This window comes from Equus caballus, chromosome 20, assembly GCF_041296265.1.
Source record: "Equus caballus isolate H_3958 breed thoroughbred chromosome 20, TB-T2T, whole genome shotgun sequence".
In the NCBI taxonomy this organism is placed as follows: Eukaryota; Metazoa; Chordata; class Mammalia; order Perissodactyla; family Equidae; genus Equus; species Equus caballus.
Window position 1 is genome coordinate 5767774 of NC_091703.1, and position 27709 is coordinate 5795482.

The 27709-nt window shown below is 43.4% G+C and overlaps 1 protein-coding gene across 2 annotated transcripts; it reads left to right on the forward strand.

The window, feature by feature from the left end:
* Positions 1-5084: 5084 nt before the first annotated feature.
* On the forward strand, positions 5085-27670 carry FAM50B (family with sequence similarity 50 member B). 2 transcript variants are annotated; one of them, XM_023624377.2, is made up of 2 exons: positions 5085-5487; positions 26407-27670. In XM_023624377.2, the coding sequence occupies exon 2, from the start codon at positions 26490-26492 to the stop codon at positions 27495-27497; it is 1008 nt and encodes a 335-aa protein (XP_023480145.1). In that variant the 5' UTR covers positions 5085-5487; positions 26407-26489; the 3' UTR covers positions 27498-27670. The 2 variants fall into 2 exon arrangements, with proteins under 2 accessions (XP_023480145.1, XP_023480144.1); XM_023624376.2 differs by lacking the exon at positions 5085-5487 and adding an exon at positions 6813-6959.
* The last annotated feature ends 39 nt before the right edge of the window (positions 27671-27709 follow it).

Sequence of the window (27709 nt, forward strand, 5' to 3'; positions counted from 1 at the left end):
CGAGGTAATAAAAGCCACGAAAAATAATCTTAAAATCTATTTTGAATAAGACTGTATTTTTTTAATTCCTGCTGTGTGCAAATGACTAATTGTAAGCCAGTCACAAGTGATGGGAAAACTGAAATGAAAGACAATCCCAAACACAGTCAGCTTAGATGCTGTTATAGTCAATGTATCTAATAAACCCCTAGATGGAAGGAAAGATATACACAATGTTTACTAAAAGAAAATCTGCTTCTTCTCACTAAATAAGTGCAGAATGAATATTAAAAGAATGTTGGCTTGAAGTGGGGCTAAATTTGTAACTGCCCAGAAGCCCTCCTGTCTGGGCCCGGTCCTGTTGGCTTGAGGCTCTGGCTTCGTGAGATAAGGATCTCAACAGATGGGATTAAGGCACTCACTCATTTGTTAATTTAAAAAAGTTAATTCATTGTTTGCGCGCTTATTTATTAGTTAAAATCAGATTTATTGAGCACCTATTACATAGTGGGTACTAGGAATACAAAAACGAGTTGGCCCCACCCCGCCCTCACAGAGCTCGTAGACAGGGGAGAGAAACTACAGAACAGGGCGACCACAGGACCCAGTTAAAATCCAGCCCCGCTGCGAGACCCAGCAAAGCGGGCAGGAGAACTGAGAACAGAGGCCGCGCAGCAGATGCACCATTCAACCAGACCGCCTTTCCATGGCCATCAAGCGAGGTCGTGTGCTGCCGAGGAGAGGAGCAGCGGCAGGCAGGCTGAGGGAGGGGGAAGGCTCTGTGGTCTGGTTGGGGGCTGAGGGGGCACTGAGCTGAGAGGGGCTCTCTTCTTTAGACCAGGGGGCAGTAAACGTTTTCTGTAAAGGGCCAGAAGGTAAATATTTTTATCTGTGTGAGCCACGTGGTCTCGTTGCAACTACTCAACTCTCCCTTAGCCTGAAAGCAGCCTCAGACACAGGTCACCAGGTGGGCGTGGCTGTGTTCAGGGCATTTACAAAAGCAGGCAGCGGCAGACTGGTCCATGGGCTGCAGCTCTGCATCCCAGCTGGGGACCTGGGCTGAGTGTTACCTCGCAGCTTCACTGCCCACTGTTCCAGGACTGTTTCTTTGCTGATGCAGATGCTATTGGGCAGCATGAGCTTGTGAAGGAAGAAAAGCAGAATTTCTCTGTCTCTTGGTTTATGTGCATGGCACATAACTCAAGAGTCCCCTTATGTCTGGGCTTTAATTGGGCAGCAGCTTTTACTAGCTGTCTAGTTTGGGCCAGGCAGGAACGCCTGTAAGCCTTGTTCCTCCTCGTGAAGGGGGGTAGCAATGCCATCTCCTCCGCGTCAGAGGGCAAAGCCGCGCATGGGCCTCCTCCTCCTTCCTTCCCCAGCACCCCACACACTTGTCTTCCCTCCTCACTAAGAAACGCAGCTGGCAGATGCTTGTTCTCAGGCCATGAGGCCAAATTCCCCGTCGCCCTTGAGTAGCCCTCAGTCGGGAGAAACTTTATAAACATCCAGAGCCTCTTTTTCAAAAACCCCAGGCACAATAAAAGCACATTGTGCTCTCACTGTTTGCTTTTAAGAAGTGTTTTTCCAACGGTGTTTTCACTGAAGGGTTTTGTTTCTTCTTTCGTTACTCCTGGCGGTTCTTGGCGACAGAGGCCACATGCCGACCTTTCCTCTGTTACTCGCTCTCGCAGAGAAGACTTTCAAGATTAAGTTCATGGCATCTGGGAGTTGGCCAAGCAACCAAATAGCTTCTGTCTCCTGGGTCTCAAACTCCTCAAGGCAGTGCAAGCTGCATGTTTCCAGGACCGGGATAGGATACCAAAGTGGTGATGTCACAGCCCCACAGCCAGCCCCTCCGTTTCCTGTTTCTTTCCTCCTGACAGACTCGTGAATCATATCAGCTTTATCATTTGACTCCCAGCTCATTTCCCTGTTCCACAAGCGTTTGGACTTATAGGAGGTGGGAGCCAAGTGTAATCAAAACATGAAGTCCCGAGTTGCTTTTTCCTCACAAAAATGGAACACATGTTTCCCTGTCTCGAAAGAAAGCGCACCATCTGGCTTCATCTGGAGTTTTCTTAATTTGGAGTTTTCCAAGCAGTCTGCTCCCTGGGTCAGACGGTGGTGATCTCATCTGAGAAGCTGGACGCTCCCTGTGCCAGAGGCAGGCAAGGTCCCAGCCAAGGTGGCAGCAGGGCCCTTGTGCGTGTCCGCGCCTGGCGCTCACGGAGCATGAGCATGACGGGGAGGGTTTTCATGAAACTGAACCCAGCCGAGTGTTTAATGCTTCACAAATGCAGATGCAGCCTGTGATCGTGTTTAGCGATTCTCCCTTGCCATGTTTCTCCCCCATGTGTCTCCTTCTGCATCTTAACGTCCTTGGTTAGAGTGTTGATAGGAAAGGGAAAGTCCAACGAGGAATTTAGACACATGAGTTTGAAACTAAAACACCAATGACTTGCAAATATGATGAGGAAGGTTTAGGGTGGGCCGGGGGCAGGAGTCATCCGGACACTCAGCCACCTGGAAGGCAAGCCCACCTGCTCGCAGACACGTGTTGCTGAATGATGGAGCACCTGCTGTGTGGCGGCCCAGCTCTGAGGGTTCCACTTGCACCGCTCATTTCATCTTCACAACGACCCTATGAGGTAGACACACATGAAGGAACTAAGGCACTAGGAGATAATTCACCTGAGGTCACACGGCTAGGAAATGCCAGAGCCTGGGGTGATGGTGAGGTGTCTGAAGACCTGTGGGTGTATGTGTGCCATGTGACACAAGAGTGTAATATTAGAAATAAGAATATCAGTTTTTAAAATGCAAGTGCATATTTCAGAAATTCCAAGTATGTTTTAGTACAGTAATATTTGGTATAATGAGATTTGACATTTGTATTTACTAGAGCCACACTGATGTAGTGTGAAAATACAGAACTCAGTACATACACAACGGAAATAGGCATGCATGCAAATAATAGGACTATTTGACATTCCAGGAGCCTCTGTGTCCCAGGCATGGTCTGTGACTCTGGCTGGTTCCAGGACAGACCTCCGCGAGTGTTGCATGTGAAGAGCGAGTGAGATCTTTCATCCCGAGTTATAATTCCACACGCTGGTCCTCTTGGGCTGCACTGCTGCTGTAACTAGGTCATGCTAACTGTTTCTAAAAATGCTGGTTAGGCCATGCTTATCCACATTTAGTTGGCTTTCCTGCATCTTCTTTGGAAAACAGTTATTTTGAAAAAGCTTGTGATAACTGAATTCTGATTCTCCCAGCACTTGTCTAACTAAGAGGAGGGTGTGTTTATTGGCCAGGAGGCGGGGGGAGGTCAGACAGTAGCTTACTTTCATTAAGGGACTACGACGCCCCCTCAATTGGCCAATTAGACTTGTGAACCCTGCGTTTCATCCTCCCATTTCGTCCACCTCTCTGACAGCTGTTCCACAGCCTCTGGGGGAAGCAAGCTGAATTTAATTTGGGCTTTAAATGAGAAGCTGCAGATCACAAATGTATCTTTTGTGATCATTTTTAAATTGTGTTTAAACACACATAACATTAAATTTACCATCTTAGCTGTTTGTAAATCTACAGTTCAGTGGCATTAAAGACATTCACGTTGTTGTGCAACCATCACCACCATCCGTCTCCAGGACTTTTTCCTCTTTCCAGCTGAAACTCTCTGCCCATCAGACAATAACTCCGTAATCCCCCCTCCCCCAGCCCCTGGCAACCCCCATCCTACTTTCCGTCTCTATGAATTTCACTCCTCCAGGGACCTCCCACGAGTGGAATCATCCAGTATTTGTTGTTTTGTGGCTGACTTGTTTCACTGAGCCTAATGTCCTCAAAGTTCATCCATATTTTGGCATGTGTCAGAGTTTCCTTCCTTTTTAAGGCTGAATAATGTAGGTATGTGTATACCACATTTTGTTTATCCTTTTCTCTGTCGATGGACCCTTGGGTTGCCTCTACGTTTTGGCTGTTGTGAATGATGCTGCTGTAAACATGGTGTACAATCTCTCTCCAAGACTCTGTTTTCAGTTCTTTTGGGTCTATGCCCAGAAGTGGAATCGCTGGATCATATGGTCATTCTATGAGGAACTGGCATACTGTTGTGATTATTTTTTAAAGGACTACATCAGATGGGCAGGTGACTTTTCAAATTCCTATGGTTAGAGTTTTTAAAAAATCATAATACACATTTGTTTTGTGGAAAATCTGAAGTAACTCCCTGATGGGGCTGCCCTTTGCCTTGTCTTTCTCATTTATGCACTTTGAGAAGTTTTACAAGCTTCCTTCTCTCTAAGGATCCCGTCAAATTAGAGTCTCTGATCAGTAGCAGACGGTCAGTATTATAATATAAAATAAATAATAGAAGAAGAAGGCTCCACTCGATTTACTCTTTAAAGAAGATTCTAGCAGTTAAGATGATTGCTTTGCTCTCTATCCTCCTGGCATTTGTCTAACAAAACTGCACCATAGCCTTTCATTTTTCTAGTCATTCTTCATTATTCTGGGTAGGCCCCATTAGTCAGCATTTACCGTCTTGTTCTGCAGGTATCTGAAAGGATGTCTTATTGCTTGTCACTCTGTGGAAGGTGGGCCCAGTTTTTCAGATCATTCTAATTTCCAGGAAAAGCAAGAAATCTAGATATTAATATGAAATCTCTGTTTTTAAATGCTAGTCACTCATTCAGAAAAAATTTTTAAAACATCGCACAACCCAAATAAAATACATTTGCAGGTCAAATACAGCCCGTGGGTCACTAACTTTGACCTCTGCTCCAGCTGAAATTCTTTCCTGGATCACAAAGACCATATCTGATGACGATCTTGTCTTCCCCAGAGGGTCTATCAAGAGCGGATGAACGAACCCAGAAATGGAAACAGAGGTGGACTTCCAAGAAGATAATGAAGCAGTAGCTTCCTGGCCCCTTACTTGACTGGGCCCCTTCTCTGGGGCCATATTGTGCTGTGGTGTTTTCCAAAGTAAGAAGCTTCAGCCACAATTGACTAAGACTGCTGTCTCCTTCCATTCTGACTTCCTCTCTGTCGCACTTCCCCTTGTCTCAGGTGGCACTGGACTGGCCACGGATATTCTTGGCAGACTGCAAAGGGGAAGTTGAGTTGAAGATTCATTTTGTTTGAGTTGAGAAAGATTTATTTTTGTGGTTAGCACAAGTAATGTTCTTGGGCCACAGCAAGACTGCCCCAACTCTGACCATTGGCTGGCATAGGTGGGAAGTCTGCAGGACCATTTGTTGGACCACCCCAGGGCCCAAGCCCCAGATTCCACACCATCCCAGGGATCCCGCGATTTCCTGCCCAGCGCCTGGGGCCTGCTTGGAACTCTCAGTCAAATCTACTCTCCTGTGGATGACAAACCCCACTGCTGGGTCTGCACCCCTAGGCCCAAGAATGGTACGAGGTGGCTGTTCCCGGGGAGTATGAATGGAATGTGGGCATGCATATGTATGAGGCCCCAAAAGGTGCTGGATGGAGCTGGAGGTAGGTAAAGACGGGGAGGGGCTGGCCTTTGATGGGAATTCTAAATCCAAACCTGGCCTTCCTGGTCATTATGAAGGCGTATTCTTCAAGGAAGGAGGAGAGAATGTATTTATTTAATCGTTTATTAGCTTTACTTACAACATTATAAATATTAGTTTATTTATAAAATTTAACTTACAAAAAATCTTTAAATATTTAGACCTATGGTATATAGACCTCTGTTTGTATTCCAACCCAGGACTTCACAATGTTATGAGTGTACCTGGGTCGCTGTTTGTTTTGTCTATACTTATTTTGGTCACTACTGCTGCGTAACTATTGCTCCAAAATTCAGTGGCAGAAAACAACCATCTTTTATGCTCATGGATTCTGTGGGACAGAAGTTCAGACAGTGCACAGCTTGTCTCTGCTCCACAATGTCTGGGGCCCGAGTTGGGAAGACCTCATGGTAGGGGTGACTATACAGCCAGGGGCCAGAATCACACCTGGTGGTTGGTGCTGGCTGTCAGCTGGGATCTCCGCGGGGCTGTGGACCATAGCTTTCTTCCCAAGGATGGTGGCTATGGAGCAACTAGACTTCTTACACGATGGGTCATGGCCCCAAGGGTGAGAATTCCAGATTACAAAGCAGTAGGTGCATCTCTTTTTCTGATCTAGCTTTCTGTTGGTTACAACCAAGTCACAAGTCAGCCCAGATTCAGGGGCAGAGACATGAACTTCATCTCTCAATGGGAGGAATGGCAAAGAATTTGGGGGCCATGTTTTGAAAGCACTGTATCAGTTAAAATATTGTTGGTCATCCTGGTGTTGGAATGGCTTCCAGGAATACATTTAAAGCAATTCAAAGAGCATTCCAAGGAGACTTGAAATCTCCTGAAATTTTATACCTCACACATGAAAGAAACTTAGTAGGGACTTTCCTCATATATGACAAAAATTCTAAAAACTTATGTCATTATCAGTCACGAATTTTTGAAGCTGTAAGAAACTTTTCTAAAATATCAGTAATTATTTTTGATCAACCATGTTATAGGAAAGACTGAATTATATCTTTCTATTCTCTGTATAGAAAATGTCACGAAACTGTTACCATATGAAGAGGCAATCGAGAATGTGCTGCCAAAAAAGTGAAGGTGTTTTAGACTCTTACACCATCAGGTGAACATCTTTAAGAATATTCAGGACACAAAGTAGTAATTAATCCCGAGGAAGGAAAGACCAACACGAGCAAGAGCACTCCAGGAGACCTTCAGAGAGACGGGGTTTCAGTAGGCAGGAGGATGCAGGCTGACGGTCAGCTCATGTTGTCGGTTACATCTGACCTCAGTTCTAACCGGCTCAGGCTCCATGCTGATTGGTCGGTGCCTGCCAGAGCAGTTGGTAAATGTTTCGCATATCATCCTGGTCAGTTAAGAGGGAACAATATTAGCAGGGGCACGGAGAAGGAATAATCTCGGGCTGTACATCAAATGGTAAGAAAATTAGGCTGGCTTGAGTCCAGCTGGGACAGTTATGGGGAGCACAGCTGTTTAATTATAGTAAAACCAATTGTGAAGATTGAAGCAAAGGAATTTGTACATAATCCTGCAAGCCGTGGGGAGTAATGAACACTTTACTTTAATGGAGAAAATCTAGGAAGACCTTTTCAGGAGGTAGTCATAATAATCCGGGCTTGAACTTATCAGATGTTAACTAGGGAAATAGGAATTTAAGTTTGTTTGTGTACCACTTCCTTATCTCAAGCTTTGTATTATTAGCTTATGGATCATGTACTGAAGACCTCTGGTGCCCTGCTTAAAATCCTCTGGTCCCATCTCCTTCCAGCCACGGCTGCAGTTCTATCCCACCAGCTTCATGCTGGAGCACCTTCAGAGTGCCTCCTCTCAGTTCCCTGGCTTCTCTGATGCAGTGGCTGGCTGGGATGTCCAGCCAACCCACTAGACACTCACTTATGCACAACTAAGAAATGCAGGGCTGTTAACATCCTATGGAGGAACTATTGACCAGTGGGGATGTGAGCTGTAGGGTAAATGCTTCCCCTTTTCTCTCCACCCCACGACGACACATTTCATAGACTTCCGAAAGCTCCTGTGGGGTCAAACAGTCACCTGTAGAGATGGCTGCCTTGATTGTACCGGCTTTCCTCCTCATCCTCCCACCTCATCTGAACACTCCCTCCTGCTCCCTGTGACCACGTTCTCAAGTAAACCACCCAGACATAAGCCTACGTACCATGCTCTTCTTTGGGGAAACCCAGGCTAAGCTAGAACAGCATCTTCACTTCTAGTTCTTTTGAAGCCGCCATGGTGGAACCTCATATACTGTTCTGTCCCCATTAGGACCATCAATATAACCAAGAGCTCATGTCTCCTTTTGACGTTTTAATTTTTAAAAATGAGTTTGTAGCACTGCTGCAGTCCCATATAGGAAGCGATGGTTGTAACCTGTAGGGAGTTAATTCAGAGTATTGAAAAGAACAGAGAATTCAGAGAATTTAACATCTAGATTTGAGTTTTGCCACCTACCAGGCAAGTGATGAAGGCAAACCACACAACTCTTCTAGTGTTTAGTGTCCCCATGTAAAGATAGGAAGATGAGTAACCACCCGCCGTCACAGGGTTCTTGTAAGTATCAAGCAGGACAACGGATGGTGAGCATCTGCCAACCCGAGTGCTCAGCTGCCGTTCTCCCTTCCTCTTAGTTGTGCCATTCCAATTTCTGTTCGGTTGACTATTCACCTTTCCCTGGTGCCCCCACCACCCTGTCCCCTGGTCTAGGATAGGCTCTGATTGACTAAATCCAAAGTGGCCACTTATCATTTTCCCTGACACTATAATTGGAAAAAGCAAGGAGAAATTTGTTATCTGGGAAAAAAAACTTCCTAACTCTTCTGAGAGAGCAATCAAAGGAATAATCTCTCAGCTTTGAAGACAGCCTGTAACTCCTAGAAATTGTTAGACACATCTTGTGACCTGAGGAGTGTCAGTCTAAAGATGAAGCAGAAAAGAGAGATGGTGAGGTCCCTGGACTTCCGAATCGACCCACACTGAAAGCCACATGACCTCGGTCTTCTCAGAGAAGTGAGTCCTTAAATCTTGTGTTTAAGCCAGTTTGAGTCAGGCTCTCTCTTACCTGGAACAGACACTCCCGATTGACACAGTGTGTAAACAAGCTTTGTAACTTGCAAGTTCCCATAAAAAAATTAGTTTTTATTATTTTTATTACCACTAGTTAGCAAGAATACCTATGGTTCATGGAGCAGATTGAGAAAAAATCCTTTTTTCATTTTAACTTAGTACCTTCTTTCAGAAAAGATTTAAATCACTGTATTAGAGTATGTTCAGAAATAGATCCCAGCTAGACAAAATATATACATAAAAAGAAACAAACATTAAAAATATCTACAAAACTGAGTGAGCTTTAAAATGTATATTAAACTCACAAGTCATAAAAGACGGTCAGATTTGGCTACATAAAAACAAAATTCTAAAAACTGCTATGTGGCCAAAAAAAAAATCCCATAAACAAAGTCAAAAATGCAAAGATCAAACTGGGGGTAATCTTTGGAACTTATATGACAGATAAAGGGTTGGTAGTCTCAATATATAAAGAGTTCCTATAAATCCCTAAGAAAAGAAATCTCCTCAGTAGAAAAATAGTAAAAGATTTGATCATGAAATTTAAAGAACATAAGATGCTGAATTTAAATTCAAAGAAAGTCAAGGGCTATCAGGTTAAAAAGGATTGCTAATAATTGTAATAACTAATATATATTAAACACCAGGCACTACAAGAATTCACTCACAGAGATGTAGGTGTAAGAATGATCATTATATCAGGGCTAGCCCCATGGCATAGTGGTTGAGTTTGGTGCACTCATCTTTGGCGCCTCGGGTTGGTGGGTTTGGATCCTGGGCGTGGATGTACACCACTCATCTGCCACGCTGTGGTGCTGACCCACATATAAAAAAGGTGAAGGAAGATTGGCATGGATGTTAACTCAGGGCTAATCTTCCTCAAGCAAAAGAAGAGGAGGATTGGCAACAGGTGTTAGCTCAGGGAGACTCTTCCTCAGCAAAAAAAAAATTTTAAATAAAGAATGATCATTATAGAGTTTTAAAAAATGAAAATAAATGTTAAGCAATAGAAAACTGTTAAAATATGTTATGATGTATTCCTATGCTGAAATACGTTGGGGTCATTACAAAGTAGGCCTTTAAGTGCCAGCATAGAAAAAAGTATGATATATTGTTTGAGGTTATCAAACAATGTACAGAATGATCCCACTTATATTAAAATACATGTCTACATATACATTTAAAGTCTGGAAGTAAATGTCAACTATTAATAATGATTATCTCTCAAGTGCTGGATTATATAAAGGCCATTTTATGTAAAGTTTTTACAGAATTTATGTAGTATAAAAATATTTTCATTTTAAAATAAATAATTAAATGAGCCCAAATCAGAGAGGAATCCAGGTTGGGTAATCTGTGGCCACCCTGACAGTGGAATGTATCTTTCTCGTCCTCAGCTTCTGAACGCCGACGAGCGTCTGGCAGATGACAGAGACCGTCGTGTTTGGGAAGGGTAGAAGGAAGGGGAAGGGGCAGAGTTGAGATCTACACATTCCGCCTCCTCCAAGTAGTACAGAGAGTGGGGCTGGAGGGCTGCAGAGGACACAGGGAAGCTGCCCAGGGAAGTGTGAGCGAAGAAGACGGAACTTCCCCAACCAGGAAACCAGGAATGGAAAATTTCACAATCAGCTCCAGGTGAATGTAAAGGATTTAGTTTCCAGTGTTCACTCTCCTGGAGTCAGCTGCTACCTAAAGTGTTCAGAATTTGGCTCCTTGAAAAGCACAAGAAGTAGTCACTTGTCAGGTTCTAGCTGCGAAGGCCAGACAGAGGCTGCCCCAGCCTCTCTGCTGCCAAACCAGCGATTTCTTGTGCTTGATCCGATCCCTTCCCAGCCCTCTGAGTTTGCCTTTGGACTAATTCGATAACACGTCAGCCCTGTTATGACCAGCCAAAGTCTGATATGAGCCTATGAGCTAATGCCTTTGGCTGAGTTGACATCTCTCCACCCCCAGAAACTGGAGTTTGGAGCTCCAGATAACAAGCAGTAAGGAGGAATTACACAAACAAACAAGCTCTAGGCTTCCTGGACGCACGTCTTGTGATCAACTCAGATGAGTTATAAGAACGTTCTTTTGATGGAGTCCTAGGCCTGTACAACTCAAAACCATCAGACAATTCAGTATGTAGTTTTCCAGATGAGAAAACCGCAGCTTAGAAAAGTGTGTGGCTTTCCCTGAGGCCACAAGAAGTTGCAGAGCCGGTCCTCCTCATGGTGCATGATTTCCACTCTGCCATACTGCATCTTTGGCTGCCACATTTCCAGCTGCAGGGCCTCACAGTTTCAGGGGTTTGTGAAGAGTAATCTTTTATAACTTCACTCAATGTGAAGAATTGAAAATGCAGATGTGGCACTGAACACCTTTACTGTAATGCCTAGTGTTGCTGATATTGGCAGTATCTCAATGTCATATAATCAGTGTGACATTTGCTCATTCATTTATTTATTCACTCTGTCAGTCATCAAACATTTATTGAGCATATACAATATACTAGGCCTTGGAACAGGAAAAATGAAAACACGAAGCAGTAGCAAGAGGCCATATAACTTAGCAAAAATTTTAAACCATACATCCTTTTCCAGTCAATCTGGTCCTGCCCATTAGATTCCTGGCCCTTAGTCTTGGCAATGCTTGTACAGAGAATTAGTGCATCAGTGCCAAACAAACAGTTTACTGAAGACCCTCTGGCAACATTCACTTGAGATCAACTCTTGGAGGCAGCCCTTGTGGACAGTGGTCTGACGGGAATCTCAATGAGTCAGAAAGTGAAGAGGGTTTCGCCTCTTGCATTTCATCTACCACTGGAATCTTAGCATCCTTTATAGGCTCATGGTAAGTCCTCCACGTAGGACAAGCTGCATCATCATTTAGACACAGAGACCCAGTCCTAACCCCTGAGACAGTTATGGATCATTCCACTGGCTCAGCAAAGATCCTTACTACTTAATTTTGGCTACAAAGGAAGCATAGCTATACGTTAGCAGACTTGCAAACCACCACATCTTAGAAACAGTGTGTCTGAGAATGGGCTTTCCTTGTGTCAGGATGGTCACCTCTGCATGTGTTGAAGAGATGCATGGGGAAGCCCCAGAGCAGGCTGCTGTGGGCATCCTGGCCATTGACACCATTGGCAGCCAGTTGTGTTGCACGTGTCTCAGCACGTGCCAAGGAGCCTGCGTCTCCTGAAAGATTCTGTGCACTGCAGCCAATGGCAGAGGGAAGCACTGTGGGTGCCCTCTCATTTGTTTTCTGCAGTCCCTGAAATCACCTTCAACACAGTGAAGGGCACAATCCTGTCTCCACCATAGATTCCCATTATAAAGAGAAGGTATAGACTAATTTTTTAAAAACCTAGGTGATAAATTGGTCACTTAAAACCAAGAATGATGAAGGAAATTCTTTAGATGGAAGGGAAATGATACTAGAGAGAAACAAGTAACTTAGGAATGAAGGAAGAGAAATGGAAATGGCAAATATCTGGGTAATTATAATCAATTGACTCCTTTAAACTCTGTACGGTGGTTGAAAGGAAAAATTATAACATTGCCTGATGAGGTTTTCAATGCATGTAGATGTAACACATAAAATAAACACAATATGTAGGTAAGGGCAAAGTGACTTACATGGTGTTAAGGTTTTTACATTACTCTCAAAGTAGTAAAATATTATTTCAGGTAAACTGAAAAACTAAGAATATATGTTGTAATCCCCAGAGCAACCACTAAAAATCCACAAAAAGATATAGTAAAAACCTCAATAGATAAATTAAAATTGAATACTAAAGAATAACCAAATAATTCAAAGGAAGGCAGTGAAAAGGAGCGAAAATAGAGAAAAAACAGAAAATGAATAATAAAATCTTAGCCCTAAATCCTAACATATCAATAACAAATGTAAATGGTCTGAACACATCAATAAAAAGACAGGGATTGTCACAGTAATTTTTTTTAAACAAGACCCAACTAGATCCTGTCTACAAGAAACCTACTTTAAATGTATCGATACAAGTAGGTTAAAAGTAAAAAGATGGAACAAGATATGCCATGCAAACACTAATCGCTATATTAATATCAGACAAAGTAGACCTTAAAGCAAGGAAAATGACTAGAGATAAAGATGGAAGTTACAACAATGGGTTAATCCACCCATAAGACATAACAATCCCAAATGTGTATGTCCCTAACAATAGAGCTTCAAAATACATGAAGCAAAAATGGATAGAACATAAAGGAAAAATGGAAAACTCCACAATTGCAATCCAAGTCTTCCATACTTCTCTCTCAGTAATTGATAAAACAAGTATACTGAAAATCAGCAAGCTATAGAACTGAATCAACTGATCTAATTGACGTTTTTAGAGCATCCCAATCAATAACAGCAGGACACACATTCTTTTTAAGGGTACATGGGACATTCTATGTTGCCGAGCTAATATAGACCATTTCCTAAGTAATAGGATAATCCTTACAAATTTAAGAGAATAAAAATCATAGAAAGTATGTTTTCTTATCACAATAGAATTAAACTAGACATCAATAACAAAAAGATGACCAGAATATCTCCAAATACTTGGAAATTAAAAAACACACTTCTAAATAAATAACCCATGAGTCAAAGAAGAATTCTCAAGAGACATTAGAAGACATTTTGAATTGAATGAAAATGAAAACACAGTATCAAAATTTGAGAGATCCAGTTAACATAGTGCTTAGAGAGAAATTTATAGGTTTAAAGGCTTGTATTAGAAGAGAAGAAAGTTTTCAACTCAATAATCTAAGCTGCTGCCCTAAGAAACTAGAAAAAGCTCAAAATAATCTAAAGCAAAGAGAAGGAAGGAAAAAATAAAGGGCAAAAATCAGTGAAATTCAAAGCAGAAAAACAGCAGAGAAAATAAATAAAATCAAAAGTTGATTCCTCAAATAGGTAAATTTGACCTTGAATTGGTCAAATTTGGCAAACTTCTAGACAGAAAGAAAAAAAGAGAGAAGACAGTATAAGGAATGAACGAGAGGAAATCACTATGAACTCTATGGATAGTATAAGGATAATGAGAGAGTAACACAAAACTATGTACATAAATTTGACTACCTAGAAGAAATGGACCAAGGTCTTGAAGGCCACAAATTACCAATACTTACCTTAGAAAAAATAGACACACCTGAATAGTTCTTCTATCTATATCTATTAAATAGGTTGTAGCTTAAAACCTGCCAAAAAAGAAAACTCCAGGCCCAGATGATTGTACTGACAAATTCTCCCCCACGTTTAAAGAAGAAATGATACCAATTCTATATAATCAACATCACACAGAAAGCTCTAGTCAACGTAATAAGACAAGAAAAAGAAACAAATAGTATACAGATTGAAAAGGAAGAAATTAAACAGTCCTTGTTCTCAGACAACAGTTGTTGTCTCGGGAAACATGATGTTTACATAGAAATCCCAAAGAATCTGCCAAAGAGCTTATGGCATACATGAGTTTAGCAAGATGGAAAGATACAAGGTCAACAGACAAAACTCACTTGTATTTCTATGTATTGGCAATAAACAATTAGAAACCAATTTTTTTAAATGCCACGAATAATAGCTCCAAAAGAAAAAAAGATAAATATTTGGGCATAAAGCTAACTTGTGTGCAATCTGTATACTAAAAGCTACAAAATGCTGATGAAAGAAATCAAAGGAGACCTAAATAAATGGAGAGCCATACAATGTTCATGGATTAGAAGGTTTAATATAGTTGAGATGGCAAATCTCCCCAAAGTTGCCCATAAATTTAGTGCAATTCCAATACAAATCCAAGAAGGATTATTTATACAGATAGGCTAGGTGATTCTATAACTTATATGGGAAGGAAAAGGACTAGAATACCCAAAAAGTTCTTTAAAAAGAAGAATAAGATTGGAGGATTCATATTAAACAATTTTAAGACTTGCTATAAAGCTACAGTACTCTAAGACAGTGTGATATTAACAAAGGAACAGACATATAGTTCAATGGAACAGAAGAGTCCAGAAACAGACTCACACAATACAGCCAATTGATTTCTGACAAAGGTGCAAAGAAAATTCAATGGAATAAGGATAGTCTTTTAACAAATGGTGTTGGAACAATTAGGCATACATATGCATAAAAATTAACTTTTACCTACACCTCATATCTTACACAAAAAAATTAACAAAAAATAGATCACAGATATAAACGGAAAATGGAAAACTATAAAATTTTCAGAAGAAAGGCTTGGAGAAAATCTTTTGACCTTAGGTTAGGCAAAGAACTCCTAAATAAGACATCAAAGGCATGATCCATAAATGAAGAACTGATAAATTGGACTTCATCAAAATTTAAAACTTTTGCTCTGCAAAAGACATGAGAATGAAAAAAGAATCTATACTGGTAGAAACTATTGCAAATCACATATCTGATAAAGGACTTGTATTCAGAACCCAACAAAAACTCTTAAAACTTAATAAGAAAACAACCCAGTTAAAAAATGAGCACCTAGCCAGAGCAATTGGGCAAGAAAAGGAAATAAAAGATATTCAAATTAGAAAGCAAGAAGGAAAACTGCCGCTATTCACAGAGGACATGACATTGTATATGGAAAACCGTAAAGACTCCACCAAAAAACTGATAGAACTAATAAACAAATTCAGTAAAGTTGCGGGATACAAAATCAATGTACAAAAATCTGTTGTGTTTCTATATATTAATAGCAAACTAGCAGAAAGAGAAATTAAAAAAACAATTCCATTTACAACTGCATCAACAAAAACAAAATATCTAGAAACAAATTTAACCAAGGAGGTGAAAGACTGAAAACTATAAGACATTGATAAAGAAATTGATGAAGACACAAATAAGTGGAAAGATATCCAGTGTTCTTGGTTTGGAAGAATTAATGTCATTAAAATGTCCATACTACCCAAAGCAATCTACAGATTCAATGCAATCCCTATCAAAATTCCAACAGGATTTTTCACAGAAATAGAACAAACAATCCTAAATTTTGTATGGAACCATGAAAGATCTCAAATAGCCAAAGCAATCTTGAGAAAGAAGAACAAAGCTAGAGGTATCACACTTCCTGATTTCAAGCTATATTATAAAGCTATAGTAATCAAAACAGTATAGTACTGGCAAAAGGCAGACACATAGGTCAATGGAACAGAAGAGAGAACCCAGAAATAAACCCACATGTATATGGTCAATTAATCTACAATAAAGCAGCCAAGAATATACAACAGGGAAATGATAGTCTCTTCAATAAACGGTGTTGGGGAAACTGGACAGCCACATGCAAAAGAATGAAACTGGACCACTATCTTACACCATACACAAAAGTTAACTCAAAATGGGTCAAAGATTTGAATGTAAGTCCTGAAAAAATAAAACTCCTAGAAGAAAACATGGATGGTAAGCTCCTTGACATAGGTCTTGGTGATGATTATTTGGAACTGACATCAAAACCAAAGGCAATAAAAGCAAAAATAAACAAATGGGACTACATCAAATTAAAAAGCTTCTGCACAGCAAAGGAAACCATCAACAAAATGAAAAGGCAACATACAAAATGGGAGAAAATATTTGCAAATCGAATATCTGATAAGGGGTTAATAACCCAAATATAAAAAGAATTAAACTCAACAGTAAAAAAATAACCTGATTAAAAAATGGGCAGAGGGGGCTGACCCCGTGGCCGAGTGGTTAAGTTCGCGCGCTCCGCTGCAGGCGGCCCAGTGTTTCGTCAGTTCGAATGCTGGGCGCGGACATGGCACTGCTCATCAGACCACGCTGAGGCAGCGTCCCACATGCCACAACTAGAAGAACCCACAACGAAGAATACACAACTATGTACCGGGGGGCTTTGGGGAGAAAAAGGAAAAAATAAAATCTTTAAAAAAAAAAAAAAATGGGCAGAGGACCTGAATAGACATTTTTCCAAAGAAGACATACAGATGGCCAAATAGGCACATGAAAAGATGCTCAACATCACTAATCATCAGGGAAATGCAAAGCAAAACCACAATGAGACATCAGCTCACACCTGTCAGAATGGCTATTATCAAAAAGATAAGAGAAAACAGGATAAAGGGTAAGGATGTGGAGAAAAGGGAACCCTTCTGCACTGTTGGTGGGAATGTAACTTGGTGCAGCCACTATGGAAAACAGTATGGAAGTTCCTCAAAAAATTAAAAATAGAACTACCACATGATTCAGCAATTCCACTTCTGGGTATTTGTCCAAAGAAAATGAAAACACTAATTTGGAAAGATAGGTGCATCCCCATGTTCATTGCAGCACTGTTTACAATAGCCAAGACATGGAAACAACCTAAGTGTCCACCGATGGATGAATGGGTAAAGAAAATGTATATATATATTCAGCCATAAAAAGAAGGAAATCTTGTCATTTGCAACAACAGAGATGCACCTTGAGGGCATTATGGTAAGTGAAATAAATCAGACAAAGAAACATAAATACCATAAGATCTCACTTATATGTGGAATCTAAAACAAACAAACAAGCAAACAAACAAAAAACCACTAAGCCCATCTATGCAGAGAACAGACTGGTGGTTACCAAAGGTGGGGAGTGGGGGGTGGACAAAATGGGTGAAGGGGTCTAAAAAGTACAAATTCTCAGTTATAAAATAAATAGGTCATTGGGATGTAATGTACAGCAAGGGGACAAAAAAAGGCAAAATATTTGCAAGGACACTTTCCTAAAGAAGACATATGATGATAAATAAGCACTCGAAAAGATGCTTAACATCATTCACCACTTAGTGAAATGCAAATTAAAACCCAATGAGATGCCATTACACACCTACTAATTAGAATGGCTAAAATTAAAAAATAGAAACACAGTACCAAGTGCTGATGAGAATGTGGGGCAACTGGAACTCTCACATGCTGCTGGGAATCGAGGCGATACGGCCTCTGTAGAAAAGAGTTTGGCAGGTTTTATAAAATTAAAGACTTACCATATAACCTAGCAATCTAAATGAAAACTTTTGTCCACATAGAAACCTTTCCATGAGTATTTACAGCAGCTCTTTCATAATGGCTTAATGGAGAAACCGTGGTGCAACCATACAATGGAATACTGCTCAGCAACAAAAAGGATGAACCATTGATACACGCAATAACACGGGAGAATCGCAAAAGCATTATGATGAGTGAAAGACCTCTGACTGGAAGCTTACGTGCTGTATGAGTTCATTTATGTGACACTCTGGAAAAGGCAAAAATGATGTGGACAAGGAAAAGCTCAGTGGTTGCCAGGGGTAGAAATGGGGGGAGTATAACTACAAAGGGATGGCACAGTACGTGTTCTGGGGTGACAGCTATTCTGTTCCTGATTGTAATGGTGATTATATGATTGTATAAGTGAGCTAAAACTCAGAGAATTGCATAGCAAAAAAAGGAGTTACTTTTACTGTGTTTAAATAAAAAAAATTTTTAAAGGACTTTGTGAAGAGAATTTTATGGCAGGACCTCAGCGATATCTCACATGTATTCCCACAGTTGAGCAATAACAGTCATCAAGAAAGCATCCTGCATCCCCCCCACCCCCCCAGAAAGTTAAATTGTCAACCAAACGCGGGCACAGTGCTAGCGGAAGAAAGTCTTGGGCCACGAGTTTCTTCTAAATAAGTGATGACATAACAACAAAATGTGGCATTATGGCCAGGGCCCTGGGGTCGCAATATTTGAAGGCCACAGAGTCCAGGATCTGACCAGCTCCTGTATGCCCCTGCCCTCAGCCCCAGAGGGCAGAGCCGAGCGCCACCCAAAGGCTGGACCATGTCCTGTGGGCCTCGGCAGCCTGGGTGTGCCATGTTTTATTGTCAGGAAATCAGCTCAGGGGCCAGTTGGGACTTCTGGGATTAGTAACAGGGCTTTCCAACCCCATGTGCCCTGACCAGTGCCTCTGGAAAAGAAGAACACTATTTAGAATCTGTCAAAAATTGTAGGCATCTAGGCATTTGTCAAAATTCACATCACTACACGAAAAAGAGAAAATTCTACGTATGTGAATTTAAAAATCAATTTTAAAAAGCTTTGGGAAAAGTCTATGTCAAATTGTAACTGAAGACAAATTTTAAGCAACTGGCTCATGTCTTTACTCCTTTGGGCTCAAATTAAAGTGCTGGGTGGAAGAATATACACCCTGAGTTTGTTTCTTTTGTGATTTGGTTTATTACCACAAACTGTGGTGCTCTTGACAGAAAGTACAAATTGGCAGAGGGGTCAAACACGGAGGGGATGGGGTCTGATCTGTTGGAGGCTTCGCATTAATTGTTCTGTTTATTTATTGCACAACCATCCTGTCAACGTGGTGGTATCTTCCATGTTTACAAGCTGTTTAAAGAATAAACCCTAATCGTGATGCACCATGTAAGATGCATAACGGTGACCACAGTGATATCAAAACTCCCCTGGGGCTGGCAGGTCCCTAGAGCATCGTGATGGCTGTAGGAAAATTATTAACCCGTCTGGCTTTCCATGAGACATAGCCCCACTGAGTGGTAGCAGGCTTGGAGTGTGAGAGGGTTTTATCAAAAGCTCCAGGTTGCTCCGGGCAGTGGCTCCCTGGCAGGAGGTCACAGAGGACATCCAGGAGCTCTGACTGATACGGAGGAGTTCGCCAGAAAATGACTGAAGGTTAAAGGAATATGTTCACGTGGAGCCAAGCAGTACGTCTATCTGTTGGTTGTAATGATGTTGTCCGGGACACCATAAATAATCCAAAGAGCATATTGGCACCGTAGATGAGATTTCTGGGTTTACATGGGAGTAGGCTAGCACCTACCCGTTTGCTTTACCTTCAAGGGTCCCCAACAATGCTTGTGTAACCGAGCAGCGGGCTTGCTCTGCTAGTGCGATCTGAGCCAATCAATCACAATGACTTAGGGACCGAGAAAGGGGGCTTTAATTAGATTAGCCAGACTAGTGTCTCAGAAAACCATCTTCGAGAATTACCGAATCTCAAGGTAGTTAGACAGGGAATGCATAGTCATACAGGGAAAATGGGCAGAAGCTGGGGTTTAGAAAAGTCGGCCTTCAGGCATGACGGACTCCAGGGTCTTCTATTGTTCTGTTCTGTCAGTGATGATGAATGCCTTGTAGCTGTGTTTCCCTCCTGTGGTGAGCCTGTTCCTGGAGAGAAGCTCATAGAACAAAATTTTAATTTATGGAGCTATTGGGGAGTACATGTGTAAGCGGAGGCCATAAATCAGGAGAGCACGTGAATTTTTTAGAGTACGTGTGGAGCAGCGAGTAGTCACACAGAGGAGGGCTGGGGCCATTCAGGGTAACAAGATGGCCTCACTTATGTTCACTTACACTTGGTCCCTTGCTCTCACCCAAAGTCATCTCTAAGTGCAGACATTTTCTTATCTCAGAATTTAATTTCCTGAATTTATTGAGCAATCATTCCTCATCCACTTCCAGCACCAAGAAATTGGTATCTCAGGTAATCTCCCTTCTACTGGTCTCATTACCCAGGAGTCCCACAGGGACCGTCTTAGAAGCAACCCCAAGGACAGGTTTTCCTGCCGTAAACCCAGTCGTGCCCCAGCATGCTGGACCCTGTGGTGCTACTGGGGTCTGTGCTGGCTGTGAAGTGTGTCAGTTGAGGCTGACAGTGAGCCCCAGCCAAGGGCCCAGCAAAGCGGCAAGTGCTGCTCTGGCTACTGAGTTCTTCACCCACCATCACTCCCAGTTGGGAGAAAAGAAAGGTTTTGAGGTAATTAATCAGTTCCACAGTTGTCCCTTTGCCAGGATCTGAACCATCCACTTTCAGTAAAGAAGGAAGAGCAGGGTGGTGTTTAGAAACCAATAGTCTCCGTCGATGATAATATCAAAAATGAGGAGGCACTGACTAAGGCCTCCACAGGTGGTGATGAGCCAGGCCCAGCCCTGACTTGCTGCCGTCTTCTGAGACGCTGTATAAAAAGCCACACTCGCTGTAGTGAAAAAATAAACTGTCCTTGGGAAAACTGTGCAGTGTGGTGGCATAACACTTTCTATGTGTTTTCTCCATAACATAACACTTCTCTTCTACTTTCCTGTAAGTGCACAGCAGGAGGAGGGACAATCCTGACTCAGTTTTCTAGGAGACATCTGACTTTTCATTTTCCTCTGACTTTTTTCTCTAGGCACGCGCTCCTGCCACTTCTCCCTCGCCCCTGATTTCTGTCATGTCCCTTCACTTCCCTGGCGATACTTCTAAAAGCTGTGTTTCAAGTGATTCTTTGCAATCTGAAACAAAAGCTGTAGCACTTTTTGGAAGAGAAAGAAGGTCAGAGCCTTCTCTCCCCTCTGCCCTTCACCTACCAGGTGCGCATGGAGCCCCGTCCACCTCCACCCGGCCCCAGCCGTCTAGGTACAGGCTAAAACTCCTCATAAGGATGTGAAAGCACACTCTCACATATGACATCTGCCATAGGTTTCTCAAAAATACCTTCTATCAAGTTAAGAAAGTTCCTTTTTCTAGGTCTAGGTTGTTAATTTTTTGAGTTTTATCTGCGGGCACTGAGATGTTATTAATGTGGTGAATTACACAGAGACAGATTCTAGTGTTGAACTACTTTTGAATAAAGCCACTTTGTCAGTTCATATATATATTCATAAACTGCTGGATTCAATTTGCTAATATTTTATTTTGGATTTTTGCCACTATGTTTATAATTAAGATTGGTATATAATTTAATTCCTTGTATTTTTCTTATCTGACTTAAATACTCACAACCTCTATAATACCCTCTCTTCACATGAGTTGGCCAGACATTTCAATCTATTGTAGAGAAAAATCAAATCTTCAACCACCATAAGAAGTCAAAAGATAAAGTAAAATTGGTTAGTCACAAAATAGCAATAAAAGAATTATTGAAAAATAAGAAGGTAAATATGAGAAGAAACATCTGAAAGGGTTAAAAGCGACTGCCCCTAGGGAAGGTGATAAAGCTGGAAACTTTTGTTTGCTAAAATAATCCTTTTAGCATTACTCTTCTTTTGAAACCACGCATATGTATTACTTTGATAAAAACCGAGGAAACAACTTAAATCTCACAAAACTCAGAGACATTTATGGTGCAGAATCTATTTTGAAGTCCATGACATCTTCCCTTAGGTTTCTTTTCTTTTCTCCCAGTGAACACATACAGAAGTCCTGGCTTGTTTGTCCAAGCTCTTTCCATCTAGTTTATTCTGCACTTCCCTGTCTCTGAACACAGGAGGGTTCTTTCCCTAAACCAGCAGCATCCTAAAATATTGGATTTCTCCCAAGCAAATGTTGGAAGACATTTTTCATTTTTTTATTTTTTAGCAAGGAAGATTGGCCCTGAGCTAACATCTGTGCCAACCTTCCTCCATTTTATACGTGGGATGCTGCCACAGCGTGGCTTGATGAGCAGCGCATAGGTTTGCACCTAGGATCCAAACCTGTGAACCCCAGGCCACAGAAGTGGGGCACGTGAACTTAACCACTAAGCCACCAGGATGGCCCTGGAAGACATTTTTTAACCTCTTGCTAGAAAGCACACAATAAAAACTCTTTATATTCATTTAGAAATATTCTATGAAGGAGTTCTGTTCCAGTGACAGAATTCTTCAGAGGTCATGTGCTGGTTTGTTGGGTTTTTTGGGGGGGGGGGGCGCATCTGGTTGGATGGGAGATCCTGTGGCTAGTTCAAGACCTGCTTGAACTGGTTCAGAATACGATGATGATTGGAGGGATCCCTGAGCCACAATGCTACCAGGAAGCACACCCCAGGCCCAATCTGGGCTGACTGGGAAGGGGCCCTTTAGAGACGTTGTTCCTCCATCAGCTGTCCTTATGAAGGCTGACTCTGGAGAGGGAAGTACATCTGCCACTCGTAGGATTATCATTTTAAATCAGAACTCACACTGGTGGAAGGCAAGTTGAAAACCATTCATGACAAAAGGTGTTCTTTTCTGTTTTGTTGTTGTTTGCAATGGAAACTGCGTTTTCCCCCTTTTTTTCTGTTAAGCTAGTTACAGCAGTAGCCTTTTCCTGCTGTGGGCTTTTTTAAAGAATTGCTGCTGTTTTGTCTGCACATGTGTTTCACCATGTGACTAAGCCTGGAGCAGGCTGCATAGTCTCTAAATTCCAATTGTGTGTTTGTTTAACCAGCATTTCAGATTCACTGGAGCAGACTGCTGCTCCCTCCCTGCTTCTGCTGCTATTGTCGATAAAGTTTAAAAGAGTTTATGGCAAGAAGCTTGAATTTGGTGGGGTACTTTACAGTGAGAATTGAGGCCACAAATGGTTACCATCTTGGAACTTGTGGGGAAAATTCTTAAAATCAGGATTTCAGATTCTTAGGATAAATCTGCTTCCTTCCGTTATTTGTTTTTCTTGTCAACATTTTTGAAGAATTTCAGACTAACTTTTTAAATTCTGGGGCTGGCTGTTTATGCTATTTGGAGGCTGTGATTGAGTTAAGAGGATGGATGCTAGATAACAGGAAGAGGGATGATGAGGTTTGGAGACTATGTTGACATTCAGGTTCTGATTAGATTGAAGACTAATTAGAGTAGATGTGGCCATTCCACAGTTGATTGGATTACAGTGTGGCTGGTTGGATTATCTAGTTGAAAAAGGAGGTGGCCAAGCAATCTGATTTATGTTATATCTAATAAAGGTAATCAGAGGGGTGCCTGGAGAGAAGAGGGGATGGGTAACTTTGTGCATCTGTGGGTGGGGTGGCATGGAGGGTGCTAGAGGTTTTCTTTAGACGACAGCCGAGCTGATCTTGAGGGCTGGCAGTGTCAAGCAGGACTTCCAGGAAGAGTGTGTCCAAAGGTAAGAGTTATGAATGAGCATCTTCTATTCAGGAACAGTGAAAAGTTCAGTGTGGCTCCTGGGTGGCGTGGAGTGTTGGGAAATGGGTGAATGGATTCGGTTATTAGAAAGCTGGCAGGAAAAATGAAGGATTCCAATTTGATCTTAAAAGGGAGAGTTGGAGAAGATTTTCACGTCGGAGAATGACATTATCAGGTTTACTTCTTATGAGGATCACTGGCTAGTGTATAGAAGATAGGCAAGAATGAGAACGGACTGATGAGAGGGCACCTGTGAGGAGGCTGTATGTGGAAAAGAAAAGCACGATTCCTGGATTAAGGCAAGTGATGAGAAAGCAGAGAATAAGAAAATCTATCAGAGGTGTTTTGGGCTTTTTTTTTTTTTTTGGTAATTGATTATGACAATAGTCCAGGAAAACACCTAGATTTCTTGTTTGGCCAACTTGGTGAGTGGTGACACCACCGTGATATTTTCTTCTTGGTGTGTAGGTGTCATGTTTTATCCTCATATAATAAAGGATTTCTTGTTGAGGTTGTGCTCACAGGCATCTTTGCTTTTAGAAGGGGCTAGGCTGAAAGGCTGGCATGTATTTCACAGCCAGTTTTTCCAAACTGGTCCCATGAACCACTAGTTTCAAGAAATGTTAACAGATACTCTGTAGAGGGAGAAACATTTAATAATCCAAAACTTTTGGGAAACACGAAATCCTCTACCCGCTCTTGGAGAGTCAGAGCGGAAACAAGCATATCAAAGACTCACAGTAAAGAAGCTGTTACACTTTCTCTAACTCAGAGTTTCTCGTGGTTATCTGAGTTTAGATCCCCTTTTTCACAGAACACACATTTGTGCGAAACTGCTATACAGAAAAGATCTAACTAGTTATGAAATTTGGGAGGGGGCAGGATTCTATTACCCAAGATTATCTGTGTTTGAATTAGAAGAAAGAACTATATCCAGTGGGCTGCTGGTCAATGTTTCCCAGCCCACTGTGGGGAGTGGAAGAGGCGGGGGAGAGCGGGAGGTGTGAGGATGTCCAGGAGGAAGGAAGCATGAAGTCATTGGCTTGGAGAGCAGGACAGCAGACTCACTGGGGCAGTATGACAGAATTTCTAAGCAGTCTTAAGTCCCCTCTGGAAGTTTGAGGTCATGAATTTAAAGTCAGACTAGCCAGCAATGGTTGTGCCATTGTCTCCAGCAATATTCACTGCCTGAGTTTAGGAGTTGAGAAGACAAGGGCTAGGTTTAACCAGGATTAGAGTTTTTCCGAGTGAGAACAACAGGAAGGAAAGGAGTATGAGAGAGTCAGGAATATGTGCAATCTCTGGGGAGTAAGGAGGGATTAAGCACATGAGGGTGTGATGACTTTGGAGAGGTGGTGGGGTCTCAGTTATCAGAGGACAGCTGGAGTTGGGTACTACAGTAAGTGGAAAGGAAAGGAGGTGATGGAGTTAAGCTTTTGGAGCTGCCCACTTACGGAAGGTGATAAGAACTAGGATGTGGCAAAGGAAGAGATTATCAGAAGTGAGGAGATCAAGGCGTTGGCCGGGTCATGCTGATGACAGAATCCAGGACTGTGACGGATGGAGGAGGAAGGCAGGTGAGCCAAGTGCTAATCCACAAGAATTCAGGAGGAGAACAGGGAATTCTAGAGATGACAGCAACAGTGGGGTTGGTATCGCTGGATCCAATGTGCTTCAAGGGAGCTGGGAGTTTTCAAGAAAATAGAAGAAATGGTTTTGAAACTGCAAAGACACTCATCCCACTTTGGACCTTGAGATGCTGTGGAATGTGGGAGGACGACAAACTCTGCTTTAGGGAGGTGAGGGGAGAAGTGGTCTCCTCAGGGAGCAGCCAGGTCCCAGTGGAGGGAGGAAGAGGTGGCTGAGGATTTAGGACAGCTTGCTGATGAGGTGCTGCATTCCAGAGGGCACTGTAGAACAGTCTGGGAGGCAGGGGATGGTTGGATGCTCGCTGGGGTGAGGGTCCAGCAGGAGGGGGAGCTGCGCTGCATGAGGCAGGATGGGACGGGTCCCAAGGGAGGACCATCTGCTCAAGTTGAGTCACGTTAGATCGGGGGAGGCCTTACTCTGCTTTGGCTGGAACACCAGGAAGGCAGTTTTGTACCTAGATGACCTGTGCCTTCTCCAGTTCCCTAGACGCCCCATTTCCCGCAGTGAGCAGGGCTGGACCACGCTGCTTCTGCTCACTTTAGCACTGGGCATAAGGCGGACTCAACAAATACTCACTGCAGGCATGATTCTTACGGGAGAGGTGGGGACAGCAACGGACACGGCCCTGCCTTGCAGGTAACATATAACAGGAACTTACACGTTAGCATTGCCACCCTCTAGGGAAGTACTGGCAGACACTTCTCTCTGCCTCTTCTGTCCCCATTTGCCATGTCCTTGGGTGGAGCCCTGCATCTGGCTGAGGAGATGCATGCTCTCTCCTCCAGGCCAAGCCTCGGCAGGGGACGGTGGGGTGCATTTTCCTCTCAGACTCTGTTTTCCCGGGGTCAACACACCCGGATCCAGGCCCAGGTCCACTGCAGGCCTGCTGTCTGGGTGCTCTGACTCTGGCACGTCTGTGTTTGTCCAGGGGTACTTGGACAGGTGAGGGGACCTCAACAGGTAACTGCTCTGTAGCCCAGCTGTCTCCATGTGCAGCTCCCAAAACCCAGCCTTACACCGTCCAGAATGAGAGCCACTAGTCACATGTGGCTATTTAAGTTTACATTAATTGACATAAAATAAAAAATCAGCGCCTCGATGGCACTAGCCACCTTTCAAGCTCTCAATAGTCTCAAATGGCTACCTATGGGTCAGCCCAGCTGCAGGACATTTCCATCATGGTGGAAAGTTCTATTAGAATGCACCGAGCTAGGACACTAATCAAACTGTTATTTTGGTCCCTCTCTAACTCAGGTGTTTTTTTTTCACTGATGCAGAATCCATGAGTTAGCCCCGCAACTCCCAGGCATCAGAAAGGCACTGGAAGCAGGCGTCGCTCTGAGCGCGCGGAGCAGCGGGAATGGCTCAGTACAAGGGCACCATGCGCGAGGCCGGCCGGGCCATGCACCTGATCAAGAAGCGCGAAAAGCAGAAGGAGCAGATGGCGGTGCTGAAGCAGCGGATCGCCGAGGAGACCATCATGAAGTCGAAGGTGGACAAGAAATTCTCTGCCCATTACGACGCCGTGGAGGCCGAGCTGAAGTCGAGCACGGTGGGTCTGGTGACCCTGAATGACATGAAGGCCAAGCAGGAGGCCCTGATGAGGGAGCGGGAGATGCAGCTGGCCAAGAGGGAGCAGCTGGAGGCGCAGCGGCTGCGGCTGGAGGCGCTGCGCGAGCAGGAGCGCAGGCAGGAGCGCAAGCGCAAGATCTCCAGCCTGTCCTTCTCGCTGGACGAGGGCGACGAGGGCGCCGAGGGCGCGGCGGCTGGGGAGCGGCCCAAGTCGGCGGAGATGAGCAGGAGGAAGAAGCACCTGGGAAAGAACCCCGACGTGGACACGAGCTTCCTGCCCGACCGCGAGCGCGAGGAGGAAGAGAACCGGCTGCGGGAGGAGCTGCGGCGCGAGTGGGAGGCCAAGCGCGAGAGGGTGAAGCGCGAGGAGATGGAGGTGACCTTCAGCTACTGGGACGGCTCGGGGCACCGGCGCACGGCGTGGATCCACAAGGGCGGCACGGTGCAGCAGTTCCTGAAGAAGGCCCTGCAGGGTCTGCGCAAGGACTTCCGCGAGCTGCGCGCGGCCGGCGTGGAGCAGCTCATGTACATCAAGGAGGACCTGATCCTGCCCCACTACCACACCTTCTACGACTTCCTCGTCACCAAGGCCCGGGGCAAGAGCGGGCCGCTCTTCAACTTCGACGTGCACGACGACGTGCGGCTGCTGAGCGACGCCACCATGGAGAAGGACGAGTCGCACGCCGGCAAGGTGGTGCTGCGGAGCTGGTACGAGAAGAACAAGCACATCTTCCCCGCCAGCCGCTGGGAGCCCTACGACCCCGAGAAGAAGTGGGACAAGTACACGATCCGGTGACGCCCCCTACCGCTCCGGCGCGTGCCCCACCCCCGCCCCGCCAGAGCAGTGACAACCAGCATAGGAAAACGGTCAGTACTCAGATTTCTGTGACCTGTAACTTCCAGCTTAATTTGGTGACCTTAACTTCTTCCCTGAAATTTAATAAAGAGCAAAGGTTCGCATTATTCAAATTTGGTCATTCTATTACTGACGTTATTTGGGGGTTGATT